Raw genomic sequence first — 16492 nt, forward strand, 5'->3', positions numbered from 1 at the left:
GGGCGGGGCCGGGACCGGGGCGGGGCCGGCGCGGGGAAGCCCCACAGCGGCCGCGCGCCCACAGCCCCGGCACCGGCCCGGGGTAGGCCTGCGGCCCCCTCACATCATGGAGAGGAACCCAGTACTGCCCTCCTCACCCCCCAGCCTTTGCTGCGGTGTTACCCTTCCGTGAGGGGGCAAACGGCATGAGGTGATGACTGCCCAGGGAGGTAGCGGAGTCAGGGTCCCTGGAGGTGTTTAAGGAAAGAGTGGACGTGGCTCTGAGTGACACGGTCTGGTTGGCAGGGTGGTGTTGGGGCACAGGCTGGACTCGGTGATTTAGGTCTTTTCCAACCTAAATGAATCTGTGATGGTGCAATAGTGAAGGCAGCTGATTCAGCCCCAAAATGTATTTTGTCACCAACATGAGCACCCCAAGGGCAGCGCCCTGGTCAGATGCCCTGACATCAGCCAGCGTCACTGGGCACCACTTGGACACCCTGTGGAATGGGCAGCCTGCAGACATCCCTGCCCTCTCCCCAAACCTGCCAGCAATACTCAGCAAGGATATCCAGTGACACCCACAAAATCCAGCTCTACATCTCAAAAAAGCAGCCTTCTCCCCCCAGTGGCCCCTTCAATGGAATATCTTAATGTCTTCAAACTGAGAGTTAGATTAGATATTAGGAAAAGAAATCTTCCCTGTAAGGACAGTGAGGCTCTGGCACAGGTTGCCCAGAGAAGCTGTGGATGCCCCATCCCTGGAAATGTTCAGGGCCAGGCTGGATGGAACTTGGAGCAACCTGTGGTAGCGGAAGGGTCGGCAGGATGACGTAGCTAGATTTTGTTTAAGATCCTTTCCAACCCAGGCCGTTCCAGGATTCTGGGATTCCATCCTCCCGGCCAGGCCAAGCCGTGCCCTCGCTCACGCACGCACACACGTCACCGGCTCCCAGCCCCAGACGGAAGGTGCCCGTTGTTCAGTGCCCCGGGGCAGAGCCAGGCACTGCCAGGGTGGACACAGCCCCAAAATCCAGCCCTCTGCTCCCTCCCCAGCCCCTGAGGCCAGGGAACCTCTGGCAATGGGGGTGCCCATGGCTGCTGAGGGCTTGTTGCTGGCTCTGTCCCCAGGAAGGCCATTATCCGTGCTGGGCCCCACCTAGGCATTTTAGGCGGACTTGCCATGCTAGAAAAACAAGCCTGCCAGAGCCCGGGCTCGCCGAGGGCAGGGGCTCCACACGGGGCACAGCTCCAGGAAACGACAGGGCTCCCTGACACAGGCTGGCCTAGGGGATGGAGCATGGTAGACACAACCCAGGGGATTGCTCCCACCCATCTTCTGTGGGCCCAGGCTGATGGGAATGGGGCCGAAAATGGTCTGCTCCAGTCCTGTCAGCTGTAATTAAGTCCTTAAGGGATTATCACGCCTCATTGTCTAACCAGGAGGCAGAGAGACACAGCCTAGCCTGAGCAGGGCTGCTCTCAAAGGTGGTACCTACTACTGACAGAGACTTTGCCAGGACTTGTCCTCATCCAGCTGGTGATTAAAATGCAAAAATCCCCAGGTTCAGGGAGATCACCACCGTTATCTTCCCCCTAGGTTAAAGCCTTATTTTAAGGGCTCATCAGCTTGATTAGGTTACCAAGGCAAGAGAGAGGTGCTCAGCACCAGCGTAATTGCCAGCATCCTCCCCAACCAGCCCACCCCTTCCTTCCAGGCAGCCCAAATTCCTTGAATCCTTTTTTTAGATGCAAAAGCAAGGTGAAGGGGCAAGAGCCCACAGCCCAGCCCGGGGCTCCGGCTCCTTTGGAGGTGAGCCATGCCATTGCTCATCCCCTGAGCCTGGGGTGGGGATGCTCCTGCTTCCTGCTGCCCTGGGAACAGCTGGGCTGCTACCCACGACCCTACTGCCCAGCTGGCACGTCCCATCCCCAAGGCTCCCCAGGTAATAGCCTCCTTCAGCAGCAGGGTGTGGAGTTTTCCAGGCACAGACTTGCCCAAAAATCCTTTTTTTCCTTTGAATGCTGCTGCAAAGCAAGAGATGAGGCTTTTCTTGCACCTCAGACTGGGAAGAGACATTTTCATTGCAGAACACCCTGACACAGGGCATGGCCTGTGAAGCCAAAGATGAAGCAGAGGCTTTGAAATAACTCTTTTTTAAAGCTGGATTTGAAAGCAACTAAGATGAAATAATAGCAGTCAAGAACCAGTAGAAGTCTGGGGAGGTTTTAGAAATGCCCTCCCAGTGCTCTCTGCCTTTGTGTCCTCTCTGGCTGCCAATGGAACCTGCAGGTAGCAAAACCAGGAGACAGGTGCTGGGTGATGCTGGATGCTCACCTGCTGAACCCCAGCCAGCCCTAAAAGGTCAGCTTTAGGCTCCTGCTGCACATTTAGGAACCTGCTTGGTTTTCACAGCAGAGCCTTCAGTCCCTACCTTAGCATCCTGAACTCTGGGGAGAGTTGTGCTTCATTCCGTAGCAAGGCCATGGGATGACCACAGAGATTCCTGTGCTGCACCATCTCTGTGCAGCAGCTGAGCACTGGCTTTAGTTCATTAAGGTCTGAAATCTCCTTTCCCAGACTAACACCCAGCAGGAATCTCCTTGAAGTCAGTGAGGCGTGGACAACATCAACAGGCTGAGAACCTCAAAAGGCGGCCACAATCTCACCAAAATAATTTAAGCCCTGCAGAACTTGTTTCGTGCACCTAAAATGGATCGTTTTCAGACACAAAGCCACTCAGCTCACCTCTGTGCTGGGTTAGACAGGAGACAAGGAAAGAGTGGTTAGATGTTATGTGTTCAGCCCTTGAAGCGATGGAAAAAACTAAATTTCAGAAAATGGAGAAAGGCTTTTATTGTCGATTTTTAAAAGCATGAATCTGTCTATAAAATGTTCTGAATGGCCAGGTGAGCAGACCCAGGACCTCCTCATTCCCCTTTAGCTGTGAAGGTTCAGGGCCACAGGTTGATCCTGAAATGGACTTTCTTCCTTGAAAATTAGAGAACACGTTCCTACCTAATTGTGTGATTCCAGGAACTGACTCCAAGGAAAACACGCAACCAATGCAAGACTCATGATACAATCACGGCAACCCCGTCACTGGCATTTCGGAGCCTGCTCTGAGAGGTTTGCATCCAACAGCCCTGCAAGCACCTTGGACATACCAGCTGCAGAAGAAGCTCAGCAGTTTTCCTTTCTCCAGACTTCACAGGATGGTGAACTCAAGGAAGTCCTCTTTGATCTGCAGCACGGCACTGCTTAAATCGTGGTCCTTCTGTGAATAAAAAGCCTCACTTCCCTCAGAGAGCGACAGAAAATTGCGTCACCTGCCACCTCCCTGACATTCCAATCCAGGTGGCACTTTTTCCTTGGTGGCACAAGTCACACCTCAGTTGAGACACGGCTTCTGACAAGACCTTTGGCAGCACCTGTGCCACAAACCTGCCAGCTTTGCTGAGACACGCGGAGGGGATGTGAATCCCGACTGCTTCCCACACTCTGCATTGGCTCTGCCAGGCTGCCACCTGTGGAGACCAGGATGGCCCCTCAAAGCCCCACTGGCAGCTGGGAATTGCTGACTCCACGAGACAGGCTTGGTCGGAAATTGTTGATTTCCACCTTTCAAGCCCAACCAGCCTGTAATAACAAGAGGCACAAAAGCAAATCTGGGGTGCATTCTCAGGATATGATGAATGTGTTCACGTTTGCATCTGCAGAGAGAACACAGCAGTACCAGCCTCCTGCTATTCACCCTCTGCTGATTCATCCCTGCTCCAAAGGACAGCAGCCACGCTGGCCTTGCTCTTTTCAGAAGAACCCAGGGAGACCAGGAGGAACTGGCACTGTCATTGGTATGTCTGGGTAGGAAACGTTTTACCTGCAAATTTCAGATCTACTAACAGTCATAAATGATTACCATGACCCAGGCTGCACAGAGCACATGTTTTCCAGTCCAGCTCATGTTCCCAGCTTTAAGGAGCAGATTGGAGGAGGCCACACCGCCCAGATTTGCCACATCATTATTTGGCAGGTGGTTTAATTGCAGTGCATGAAACTGAGAATACCACAGGGATGACAATGGAGCACTCCTCTCTTGCTCTGACAGTAGTCCTGCAACGTAAGCAAGGTCTCACCTTCCAAGGACTGCTGTGCCCAATCACAGGTTCCCTGAGCAGTGCTGGCTCCATCAGCCCTTGGAGCAGTGCAGCAGACACAGACACTGGACCAGGCTCCTTGCTGAGCCCCCAAGCCAAGCCACGTGAGCAGTGGGATCCCCTGCAGCCTCCTTTATTTTGCTGGAATAAAATCAAATCGTAGCTGTGACACCCCCCCTCCAGCAAATTCTCAGACAAAATCTGAGTTAGAGTCAGTCTAGACTTCATGCAAGAGGAAGCCACTGGAAACCCACATCAGGGAGGGAACACAGCCCAAGGGACACAGCAGGTCTTGTACAGGTGGAGCAAAGGGCTGGAAAACTGGGGCCAAGAGAAACACTCAGAGCAGGAACTAACCACCTGCTCCAGGCCATCAGCACTCTTGGCAGGCAAAGAAGGTATCTGTACTCCTCTATGCCCCTGAACCTGCCCAACCATCACCCTCCTGAACAGAGCTACTCTCCTCTCCTCCTTTTCCCCAAATTTCTGCAAGACCTTATTCATGAGGAGGCAGGAGGGTACAGAGCTGGGCCTAGGGGTTTTGTTTGCTCCAGTTTCCAGGTCTCACAGGGTGCCTTTCCCTCCCCCACAGGACCGGCATCCCGGAGTGCCCTACACTTTCAAACTCCATTACATCTCATCTGCATTCCTGCCAGGCAATGGCCCATGCTCCGGGCTGGGTGCCAGCAGCTGGGCAGCCCCCCTCCTCTCCTTCCTGCACTCTGAAGAGCTGCTGGTGTTCAGCAGCTCCCCACCAACTCCTTTTCTTCTCAGGGCTGTGTTAATGAGAGCCTGGACATTGCAGAAGCCCTTGTGCTAGGCAGAGCACAGCACGTCTGGAGCAGAGTCAACATTTCCAGCGCTCCAGTGCTCTGCCAGGCATTATAGCATGTGGGATGGCTGCAGCTGGCACCACATCCCCAGGGAGGCACCTGGGAGTGGGCTGTACCTGGGAAGGGAGGCACCAAACAGTCCTACTCAATCCACAGTCAAGAAGGCGGCTGCTGGCCATTGCCCAACCCAGGAGTTTCACCAGGTCCACAGGTGAAACAGCTGTTAAAGGTAACCATGCTCCAAGGCTTCTGGGGAGAGTTGCACAAACGCCACGGGTAGAAAGTCAGTGACAAAGTGAAGCAACATAGACTTGCAAATGAGGAAATGAGAGCCTTCATCACGCTGATTGCTGGGCATCCTGGGCAAGGACAGCAGGAGCAATGCAGCAGTTTGCTGCGTCACCCGCCGGAGCACCTTGGCAGCACTCCCACAGCTTCAGCCGTTCTTAAAGGAAGCCTCTTATTCAGCCAGAGATGCACAGATCAGTTTGGTTTTTTTCAGCATGAAATGCACTCTGAGCCCCTTCCAGGGATGGATGCAAGTAGACAATTGTCCAAAAATACAGAACTTGTGGAGTAAAACTGCTGTGGGGCGAGGAAAGGCACGGCACAAATGCTCTCCTGCTGCTCGCTAATGAGGCCACAGAGGCTGCAGCACCACTTGGCCCCAGATCTTTGGACACCCACCACTGTGTTTGGCCAGTTCAACCGCTGAGCTCAGAGGGCTGTGACGTCCTCCTGTCTGTCTGAGGGCTGTGACAGTGTCTGTCTGAGGGCTGTGACGTCCTCCTGTCTGTCTGAGGCTGTGACAGTGTCTGAGGCTGTGACGTCCTCCTGTCTGTCTGAGGGCTGTGACAGGGTCTGAGGGCTGTGACAGTGTCTGAGGGCTGTGACGTCCTCCTGTCTGTCTGAGGGCTGTGACGATGTCTGAGGCTGTGATGTCCTCCTGTCTGAGGGCTGTGATGGTGTCTGAGAGCTGTGATGTTCTCCTGTCTTGAGGGCTGTGATGACGACTGAGGGCTGTGACGGTGTCTGAGGGCTGTGATATTCTTCTGTCTGAGGGCTGTGATATTCTTCTGTCTGAGGGCTGTGATGGTGTCCCCAGCATGCTCCACTGAGTACCAGCCCTGCAGCACACCGGCACTGCAGGACTGCAGTAAAGCTGCTTCCATAATAGAAGCCTGAATGCAGCAAGTCCTCCTCCAGGATGAGGTACCTCTGCTAAAGAAAAGCAAAGAAGAAATAACTGCAATGGTTTAGCTCATACAGGTCCCCCCCATTTAATGCAAACAGCCCTCCCAGGCAGGTGAGGAGTTGATGGTCACAGTGTCCTCCAAGCTGGAAAGACCAATGCTGGGTTTTGTACAGGGTCTGCCATAAATGGAAAGCAAAGCCTTTTCTGCTGGGCTGTACATTAATAAAAGGCACCAAACACAGCAGAGGTACCAGAGCAGAGGTGGCCACAGACACTGAGGAGGCTCAGTAAACACCTGTGCTCCCTGGCTCACCCCTTCACGCTGCCACTCCATCACCATGTGCCCCCACCTGTGGTTTGGCACTGCAAGTGCTTGGCTGTCCTCTTACAGAGCTCCAGGACCTTTCAGGTGTTAAAGTGATTTGTTTTTTTCTTGTCCTGGAAAGAAAACAGCAAAGATTTAGACAAGTTCCACCAACACATAAAGTTTCCAGGGAGCAATATTTGCCCCTTGGTGAGGACGGGATTGGTGCTGCTAACATCTTTACAGAGATGTACCAATTTAGGAACAGAAAACAAGACTGAGGTTCTGAAGAATTTAATTCCAAATCTGTTGTTTAATATAAAAATGTTTTAAACCATGAGTTTTAAAAACATATTTTAAATAAATATGTGCAAGGAGTAGTTTTTCTCCCACTGTGAACTCCTGCAATGATTGTTCAATGCTATTTTCTGGTGTTATCAACAGTCAGCTTTAACAATAAAGAAATTCTAAAAAAGTTATGATTATAATTAGGGCAACTCTAATGGGATTTTGTAGACTGTGATTGGCATCCCAAGCACAGCATCAGACAGAAAGTGGAACGTACAAGTGACAAATCTCCAGGACACCGTCAGAATTAGCAACTGCTTGGGTAATTGGAAAGCTCAATTTTATAAAATCCAGGAAACAAGATTAATTTATAAATCAGTTTATTTACAGAATTTGTTCTCTTAAAGTACATTTCAGTTACCAAAGATATTTACACTGGTGTACACAGGGACCATCCTGGTTATTTTACAGTTCTTAATTACAAAAGAACCTCCCCACCCCCCCTCCACATCCTTGGATCTGTCTACTGTGCAAAGCTGCTGTGGATGTGAACATGAGCTGAAACTGGCCCAAACCCCAAGTTACCAGGTTATTTACACATACACAGTAAATGGGTTTCTTTTCAGCATCTCCACAACACAGTACATGGGGAGACCGAGCCTCCCAAAAGGCGGCTTTGCAAATGTGTATCAAAAGGCTCTGCAAAATCAAGGAATAAAACCCCCTAGTAAATGCAGGTTAATTACAGTATTCCTTTCTCATCTGTATATAATTTTGCATTTAACACTTAAATTACAAATAAGTTCAATAGTTTGCTTTTCTCCATTTTAGTTGGTTTGTAAACACTTCAGATGCACTAAATACCTTGTAAGATTCAACTGTTTGTCTGCTGAAAAGTACTTTGATTTCCTAATATTCTTAAGGTAGCAAAGAGATATGAAAGTTGGAACTGCACACAGTTCCTCGCAGAATATTCACTTAAAAGGTCTCTGTCACTGTGCTACTTCTGCAGGTACACACTTATTCAAGTATTGCAGAAAGCTAAGGCCACTTTTTCAAGAAAGGAAAAGGAACAAGATGGGATTTTTCAATCCCTCATTCCACCTTGTGAGCAACAAGCCTTCTTTGAAAGGCAGAAGCACTGATATTCCAGGGCCCGGCTCACAGAGCATCCTGCCGTTACAGAGGTATTCACACTCCCTGTTCCCACAAGCCTGGGCTTTCCCACCTGGCTCTGAGATCCTTCCAAAGAATGGAGCAGCATGTCCCCAGTGATGACAGCTGCTGCTGCCCCAAACAGCTCAGGAGTCTCAGCCAAGTGTCCCAGCCTTGAATCTTCTTATGTGGTTACACCAAGATAACCAGGATGCAGAAATATCATCTTGCTCTTACAAAGGGAAGGTTGGGGAGAGAAGCAGAGAATTCAGCCTGTTTGTGGGACCCCAGGCTTCCCCATATCTCCTCACTAGCAGCCTGACCCAGCCTGACCCTTGCTTCATCATCAGTCCACAAGTACTCAACCCACTTGAGGTTTTGAACATACACTCAACTCAAAGCAACTCAACACACGTGAGGTATTGAGAAGGTAATTCACGTACGTTCAAGTCATTTTAGGGTTGCTCCTAGCAAGGATTGCTACCAAAAATAAATCAGTGATGTCTGCAAAGGAACAAAGCCATTACTTAGATGCAGCTTGCTTCTGTCCAAACACCTGTTAAAAACAGTTAGTGCTTCTGTGGAGGGTACTACAGCCAAAAGACAACAGGCACATGATCTCCAACAGGCCCCCATGCCCTGTCAGGCCTGACTGCACAACCTCGCCACTCCTGCTGGACAGACCAGAAACACCCCATGAGCCCCTCAGAAGAGCAAAAAGCCCTGGGGATGCAGGACAACCTTCTCAACACTGGCCACAGAATCTACAGAACAGAACCTGACCTGATGCTCCAGGTACAACCCACTCTGCAGGTTTGTGTCCTCTTTCCATAATTGCTACCTATAAAAATAGCAATCCTTGCTATTGAAAGATACACACCCAGGAAAGGGAATCTGAGGTGGTGACCCGATCAGTGACACCATGCTGGTTAAATCTAGCAGCTTTAGTTTGCTTCTGTCTTAAGTATCCAAGGGTTTCTTGGTTCAGCATCATGACATTTTACATGAACAAATGAATCACTTGAGAAAAAAAGCTGAGCAATGCTCCACCAAGACTATTTGACTTCCAGCCAGCCAAAAGGCCCACCACTGAGGGACAGACATGCATATTCCCACTGGAGGTGTCCCTACCCACCATTACCTCCTCCTTGTTCTTCCACTCACAGAGCTCCCATGGATATGACTCACCACTAACTCATAAGTGAGGTGCTGGCAACACTACATCTGAGAATCTGTATGGACCTCTGGCAAATCCAACATTTCCCAGTGCTGTCCCTGAAGAATTACCAGCTGTGTGTCATTGTGCAAAATGCAAATATTCCAATGATCAAAAAATCCCAAACAATAAACAACCCAACCAAAAAAAAAAAAAGGTGGAATAGAGAAACCAAACTGGAGCATAGCAGAGCTATGCACAGCAGGAAGCCCAAGAACCAAGCAGATGAATGAAACAGTTGAGATGCCCCCTGCCACACCTGTTGTGGGCTGCAGCATCTCTGGGGCACCTCTGAGGGCTTCAAAGTGTCTGTCTACACTCCAGTGCCTGGAGAATCTGACTTCCCTCTGGGTCTTGTCCCAGGTTAGCAAACAGGGACATCCACTATTAAGGCATCAACGTTTGACCCTAGATTGTCTGTGTTCCTCCAAGAAAAACACAACAGGAAGAACAGGTCAGGAACCAGCACTCAGCAGAACGACACTGCAGATGAATCCAGGCAAATGAACCAAAATCAACCACATAATATGGTGCAGAAGTTCTAGGAAAGGAAGGGAATAGAAAGAGCTGGGAATTTTCACACAATTTTTCAGCTCAGCCCCCTCAACTCTCCATTGTCTCTGAACCAGGTGCTTCGGTTTTAAGCTCCACTCCTAGACCTGTCCTTGCATCACCCTTGGTCATTGAGGTTTGGTTGTTCCTACCTTCACCCCCTTGTATCTGCCTCATGAAGCTGGAGGTTTTGTGTGAAGAATATGGGGCTCTGGAACTTCCAAACCAGATGCTCTCTCAAGTTTGTCTGTCTCAAAACACAAGACAGTGCAGCCAACTGCACAGGACACTCTCCTGTAATCCACTTAATAAATTATCTGAAAATAAATAAAAAACCCACAAGCACAAAACATGCAGACAGTCAAGCACCAGACACTGCTTTCTTTGGTGAATACACTCTGTTCTCTAAATTGTTCAAGTAACAGCTTCTCCAATTTCATTAGGTGACAGTAAGGGAGAAAGCTGAGGGATTGAAGGCCAAATTTTTCTGAGGAAATATTTTCCACTCCTGCATGTCTCGTGCCTGAGAAAATCCTGAGTATCCATTATCTGGGAGCAGCTGGTGCTCCAGGAAGAGAAGTGCTACACAGTAGGAGGAAAGTTGTCCATGGGCTCATCTTTCAGGCTTGACATTAGGCAGGCTTTATCTTGCTCTGCCTCAGAGCAAAGCAGCAAGAATTCTTTACTTGTAGGCAGGAAGAAACATCATCTAATTTCCCTGGACTGGGCTGGCACCATGCTTGGTACCACATCATAGAAGAAAGATGAAAACCAGCTTCACAGAGAAGTGAATTAAATAGGCTCTGAAGCAGAAGGAACTGATGCACATTGTTAGGACTGCAGGAGAAGACGTGTTAAGATTATAACACTGTTCAGTATGGTAAGTCTCTGTTTATGACCAAAACCTGACCAAACTGTTGCTTCTCCAAATTACTCACATTTCTAAAGACAAGTTGAGTACTGATGGCTGACCACCATTCCAGCAAAACAGCCAATATCCCAACTTAACCCAACCCTTTCAGGGAACAAGCCAAACATATCAAAGCCCCAGGCCGGGGCCCTGGGCAGCTGCTGACAGTTATGTGACATAACTGCATTGGCACATGAACAGTCTTGAGCACTCCTCAAAGCAGCCTCAAGTGAGGGATCAGCTTGTTCCAAACAATAAATCTGGTGCGAGGTCTTGGCAGCCAGTTCAGGTTCTGTTCAGCCCATCTGAACTGGCTGGGAACCCCACGCGTGGAAGTCCAGCTGCAGCACGTGCAGGGAGGAGAGCAGGTCAGGAGTCAGAGAGGCCTGTGACTCCATGGTTGGCAGCTCTGAGCTCACTTCAGCACTGTCAGACAAGCAGCAGCCTCCTCTGTTTCTCGTTTATCTGGTTCAGTACATCAACAGTGTCTCTGATTAAGGCCTCGAAGATGCCATCTGCCAACTGCATCTTGACACACAGCTCGTCCTCGTCGTAGTTCACCCACTGCGCTTCTTCCTCGTGGAGTTCCTGCACCTTGGAGGGGAGAAAGGCAATAGAAACATTACAATTCCATTGCTTTAAAATAATATTGCCTGCAAAGTTCCAGAAAGAGTCCAAAGCAGAGTCTGTCTGTCAACAACATATCTGTCTTTGTAAGAGATTACAGGAAACGCTTGGAATAGCAAAACGAACACAGATCTGTTTGAACCAGGCTATTTCACTGTATGAATGTTTTCTACTTTTCACTCTAGCAACCATTTTAAAGGCTTTCATATTCCTGCACAAGTTTTTCACTTGAAAGGACTCAGCTAATGGGAAAGTCTTAGCCAGCAGCAGAAGCTCTATTAATTAATTAGTCCCTAATTATGTTTTTGCAAGAAGCTAATTCCTTGTAGCTTAAACTGGTAGGAAGTAATGGAAAGGCATTGAACGGGGCAAGGGGGAAAAGAAGAGATTTCACTGCAGTTCAGTTCAAAGTAATAAGAAAACTTTAAGGAAACAACTAACTTCCAGTGCTTCTGCATAGGAACAATGCTTAAATGTTATAAGACAGCATTACAACTCATTTGCACAGAATACTCCATGCTTCATTGGATTTGACAGCATTACTACAAATGGAGTTTTGCACCAGTACATTCAAAAAGTACTTATTTCCTTCTATTACTAAATTGTTGACAAAGAAAATTCCCTTTTACTGCTCACTGACAAATAAGTGGTTTAGTATCAGAATGAAATATATAGTTTCAATCAGCAAATCAAGTCTTATTGAGAGTCTCTCCAAACCGAACATCTTCAATTAAACTTATTAAAAATTTGTCTTACTGACCACTTCAGTATTACAGACAAACCTAAACATACTCAATCATTTTAGAAAAGAAGGAATGAATGCAAACATCTCTTGTATTTAAAACGACAACAAAAACCTGTTAAAAGCTCTGTCTCTGCTCAGCTTCAGCAGAAACCTCCTTTGCCCATAAATCTTACACTCTGAACTCAAAATACATTTACAGTGTAGAAGACACCTACACAATGCCAAACTAAGGTTAAACATACTGAAAAACCCACTAACCCAGGATCAGTATGTAATAGTGCTGTTTTCTGAGACAGAACATGAACTATAGCCCCAAGACACTCTCTTCCTTTTGCCTGAAGCTAAACCTCCCAGAAACTGGTCTGTTTTGAAGCTGACAGCTGCTGTGGCACAATGCTGATTCAATAACCCCAGCAGAGTGTGAAGCCCAAGAAAAGCCTGCTATGGCAACCCCAGGGAACTGTCACTGCTGCAGGGTTTGCAGCCATTCATAAGGTCCTGGTTAGACACGGGGCTTCAGGCTGACAGCTCCTTTCTCCCTCTCTAAAGAGAGCTTGGGAGAGGGGCAGGGATCTCATCCTGCAAACAGCTTTGCTTTGGAAGAGTCACACTGCCTGCTTACAAATCTGTGCTACCACAGCAAGTGCCTCTTTCCCACACAGCTGTCAAGGAAGAGGCATTAATGGCTTCATTAGGCTTGTTACTAATAAGGAAGAAGCAACACTATTTGCAATCAAACTTTGAAGGAGTGCTGTAGGTGAAAGATAATTTAAATGGAAGGCTAACAAGTGGTGGATAATTGGCTGTGGGTTTGTGTGGGGATGAATGTCTGAAACAGACTCCTGAAGTCTCACACAGAAATGTGCTGCCTGCAACCTGTATGTGCTGGTTGTAAATTCTGATAAAGTAAACAGAAGCATGTCTCAAGTTCTCCCATCAATACAGAAGCAGCAATTTGCAGACTGATCATGTGTTGTGTGTCCACTTCATAGATTATTTAGGTAAGGAAGAGACAGGGGTCATGAAAAGAAGAGGTGATGCTGGAAAAGGATTCCCTAAAAGCAGAAGTGATCTGGGAAAAAGCAACAGGGGGCTCAAAGGGAGAGGTGATGATAGCTGCTGCAGGAAAGATCCTGGAAATGAGGGAAGATCCTGAAGATGAAGGAGGTGGGTGGAGACAAATGCCAGGGGATGCCCAGGGACCTTGACCAATGACATCTAAGGCTGATAACCTGGAGCAGCTACACCGTAGGGATTTTCTGCCCAGCCTTCCCAGGCCAGCAGCCACTCCACTGCTGAAAAGTGAAGTCAAGACTTAGTGAAGGTAACACTGAGGGTGGGGGAAGCTAGTGAGAAAAATAATCCAGCAGGTTAAAAGCTCTGATCTCACTGGCCTTGAACAAACCCCAATGTCCAGATCCATGCTAAGGTGCTGTTTATTCTGTCTCCCTGACAACTGTGTGATGAGACAATTTCTTTACTGTGCTCAAGCAGTGAAAAGAGATACACGGGATAAAGAAGTGAAAGTAAACCAGAGACGAGAAGGTACTTGATCCCGGCAGAGAAAGGCTGAATGTTTAACAGCACCAGAAAGAAAAACAGTATCAATAATTAATTTTCTCTTGCCTGTATCATCCCTCCCTCTCTCAGAGGCAGAGTGCACAATTTCCTTTGGCATTAGGAGGACTTCCTCGAGCATGCTTTTGGAAAACTGCGAGAATGCACAATCTGCAGCTGCAGGCAAGTCCTGTTTATAGTGCATTCAGAACACGTGTGGAAACTGCTGTGCTGCTTTGCAGCCCTGGCTGCAACATCTGAGCCAAGGCAGTTGTGATTCCTTTGTCTGGGTTTGAATGGTTTGATCCATTTGTTGTGTTACCACAAACTGCTCCTAAGTAATTGATACAGTTTCTTTAATAATTGACAACTATCATGGATTGCATGGAAATGGATTTTGCCTTTTCTTCAGTACTTTGCACTTTCTCATGATAGAAGTAAAACTTCACATATTTGATACCAGGAAGCAAGATCTCTATACCAGAAAGAAATTGCATTTGGGTGAAGTCAGGAAAACTACAGTTTTAATGAATTCCATCTACATGAAAACATAAAGAGTGATGAAATGCAGAAGGCTGTGTGGTATTTTTTTCTCTGTACCCTTTCTTTTTGTATGCACACTTTTTATTTAAAATAAAACATTTAAAGGAGGGGGGCATGCACACAAAAGAAAAACTAGGAGATAACATGGTCACATGATCCTGCTGGCCCTCCACTAAATGGCACAGCACCTAAAAACCCCACATGAAGTAACATAATCAGAAGGAAATTTAGAGAGTGACTTAGCATGTTTTGATTTTCAAGATTCCTGTTCAAAACCAAGAATATCTCTAAAATAAACTACATTTAAGGAGTAAGTAGACTATTAGGGAGACTGAAAAGAATAAGCATCCAGATATAAAGTAGTGTCTTGGAAGAAGGCCAGCAGGAGGAAGGCAGGCAGGTGCATTCTCACAGCCCTTAGCTCTCAGAGTGCCTGGAAACCTTCAGACACAGCATACAAACAGCCTTTCACTCTCTTCTTACTGTGCACTCCCCTTGGGTTTAGATCTGGGGTGCTGCAGCAGTGGCACCTCCAGCTTTCCAATTAAGCCAGCTTGGTGGGAACAGTCCTGCTTTGTTGCAGAGCTTCTGCACAGAGAGAAACATTTTGGCTGTTAAATCAACAGGTCAGAAGATCAAGCACTTTGCAGCACTCTGCTGGCAGGCTCCTCAGGTGTGAAAACCAAACACATAGGTTTGGCAGTATCATGTGAGCTCTGCTTTCTCAAGCTCCACATAAAAGAGAAAGGGGCTGGCAGGGAAAGCAATGGCAGAGTTTGTTCTAGCCCCATGCAAACAGATCAGCACAGGGAGTTTTGGCTGAAGACCCAAGTGGAAAAAAAAGGAGTGGAAACAACCTATTGTCAGCACCTGAACTTAAATAAGGAGATATGAGGGTTCTTGCTGTAGTTTAAAAATAGGTTTTGAAAGATTGTGGCAGCCCTGATGTACTGAAATGTACATTTGACATTCTCCACAAAGCACAGACAGCACACGTGATAAAGAACAACATGAAGGGACAAAAAGGGAAGAAAGCAAATACTCAGACATTCCTTTAACTTGATTTTAAACAAAGTAGCTTTTCATAAATGTGAACTCCTGTACTTGTTTATTGAAAGCCAAGGTTTGCTGCAAATGTTAGTAACTGGAGCAAATATCCAGCATATCAGAGGGATCCCTGAAGAATCCCAATATAAATTCTTTTCTGAGGACAGAGATGCCTGATTGAAGACAAAAAGAATGCTGCAAAAAGGAGAAGAGGAAGATGTTCTTTTGTCACTGGCACTAAAACATGACTCACCACATTGGTGTCAATGCTGGGAAAGCACAGACCAAAGTGAAAATGCAGCTAAAAGTGCAGCCATTGGAGGAAGCTGCAAAGCTCAAGGCAGAGCAAGGAGGCAAAGGATGAATCCATCCTGTTCTCCCTTTTGTTCCCAGGAGTGGGATGGCCAACCTAGAGGTCCCAGTGTCACAGAGATCATCAGTGCTGCTTCTCCTGCTGTGCCCCTTCTTTACAGGGATGAACCTTCCCCTGGCAATTAAATTTAATATGAAAAACCCAGAACATTGTATCCAGGCATAATCAGGGAGAGAATAAGTTCAGTCAAACAGCCTGGAATTTGTTTCTGTGTCTGCAGAAGAAGTAAAAGTCACAGCCAGCTCCTGGGTCAGACAGAACTGGACAGTCAGGTGTGGTCAGTCTTCTCAGCATCACTAAAATACACAGTTGTCTCAACAGAAAACTGTGAAGGGATGTTTTCATTTTAAGGTTAATTTGACTTAAAATGGGAACAAAGAAACTGGGAAGAAACTGTGCCCTAAGTTTAAATGCAAGTAACAGAAGCCTAAGAATATTAATCTCTGTTTTAAAGAGATCATGTTTTATTTTAACAGTCATTGTCTTTACAAGCATGAAAAGAATGTGGGGAATCAATGAGCTGTATTCACATGACATCCCCTCCACACTGCAGTGGTGTATACTGGCTACACCTTCACAAAAACTGGAACTAAGTATTCTGAATTGTGATTTTCAAAGATGACTTCACAGCACCGAAACCTACAAAAACAATCTCACTTTCAAGAAATTTCTCTCTTGTACTCATTGAATAGAATTTCAACAAAATGTGAAGAATCCTAAACCTGGCCTCTCAGTTTAGGGCTACCTCATGAGCTACTGGGAATAGGCAGCAGGTCTTGCACCTGTATATCCTCTTCTGGCCTTGCATCTGTGTTACCACAGAACTCATGACCTTAGCTGGGGCTGCTTAGGAGACAGAGAAAGCTGTCCAATACTTCATACTTCACAGAGATTTTAATAAAATAGAGTTCAGTTTCTCTTGCCTTATCTCCTTAGGTTTTCAGTTAAAAGTTCCTCTGATAGTGGCTCACATCACAGTATAAATTTTTAAGAAATGCCCCTGGGACTGC

At 47.2% G+C, this 16492-nt stretch overlaps 1 protein-coding gene across 8 annotated transcripts in view; it reads right to left on the reverse strand.

The window, feature by feature from the left end:
- Nucleotides 1-7120: 7120 nt before the first annotated feature.
- Nucleotides 7121-16492, reverse strand: part of CEP350 (centrosomal protein 350) — a 70228-nt gene continuing 60856 nt past the window's right edge. For all 8 annotated transcript variants that reach the window (XM_071435855.1, XM_071435852.1, XM_071435857.1 and 5 more), the window contains one exon: nt 7121-11184. In XM_071435855.1, coding sequence (XP_071291956.1) covers nt 11020-11184 — 165 coding nt within the window. In that variant the 3' untranslated portion in view covers nt 7121-11019. The remainder of the gene's footprint in view (nt 11185-16492) is intronic.

This window comes from Agelaius tricolor, unplaced genomic scaffold (genome assembly GCF_023055355.1).
Source record: "Agelaius tricolor isolate 1412-34295 unplaced genomic scaffold, bAgeTri1.0.p SCAF_11, whole genome shotgun sequence".
NCBI lineage: Eukaryota > Metazoa > Chordata > Aves > Passeriformes > Icteridae > Agelaius > Agelaius tricolor.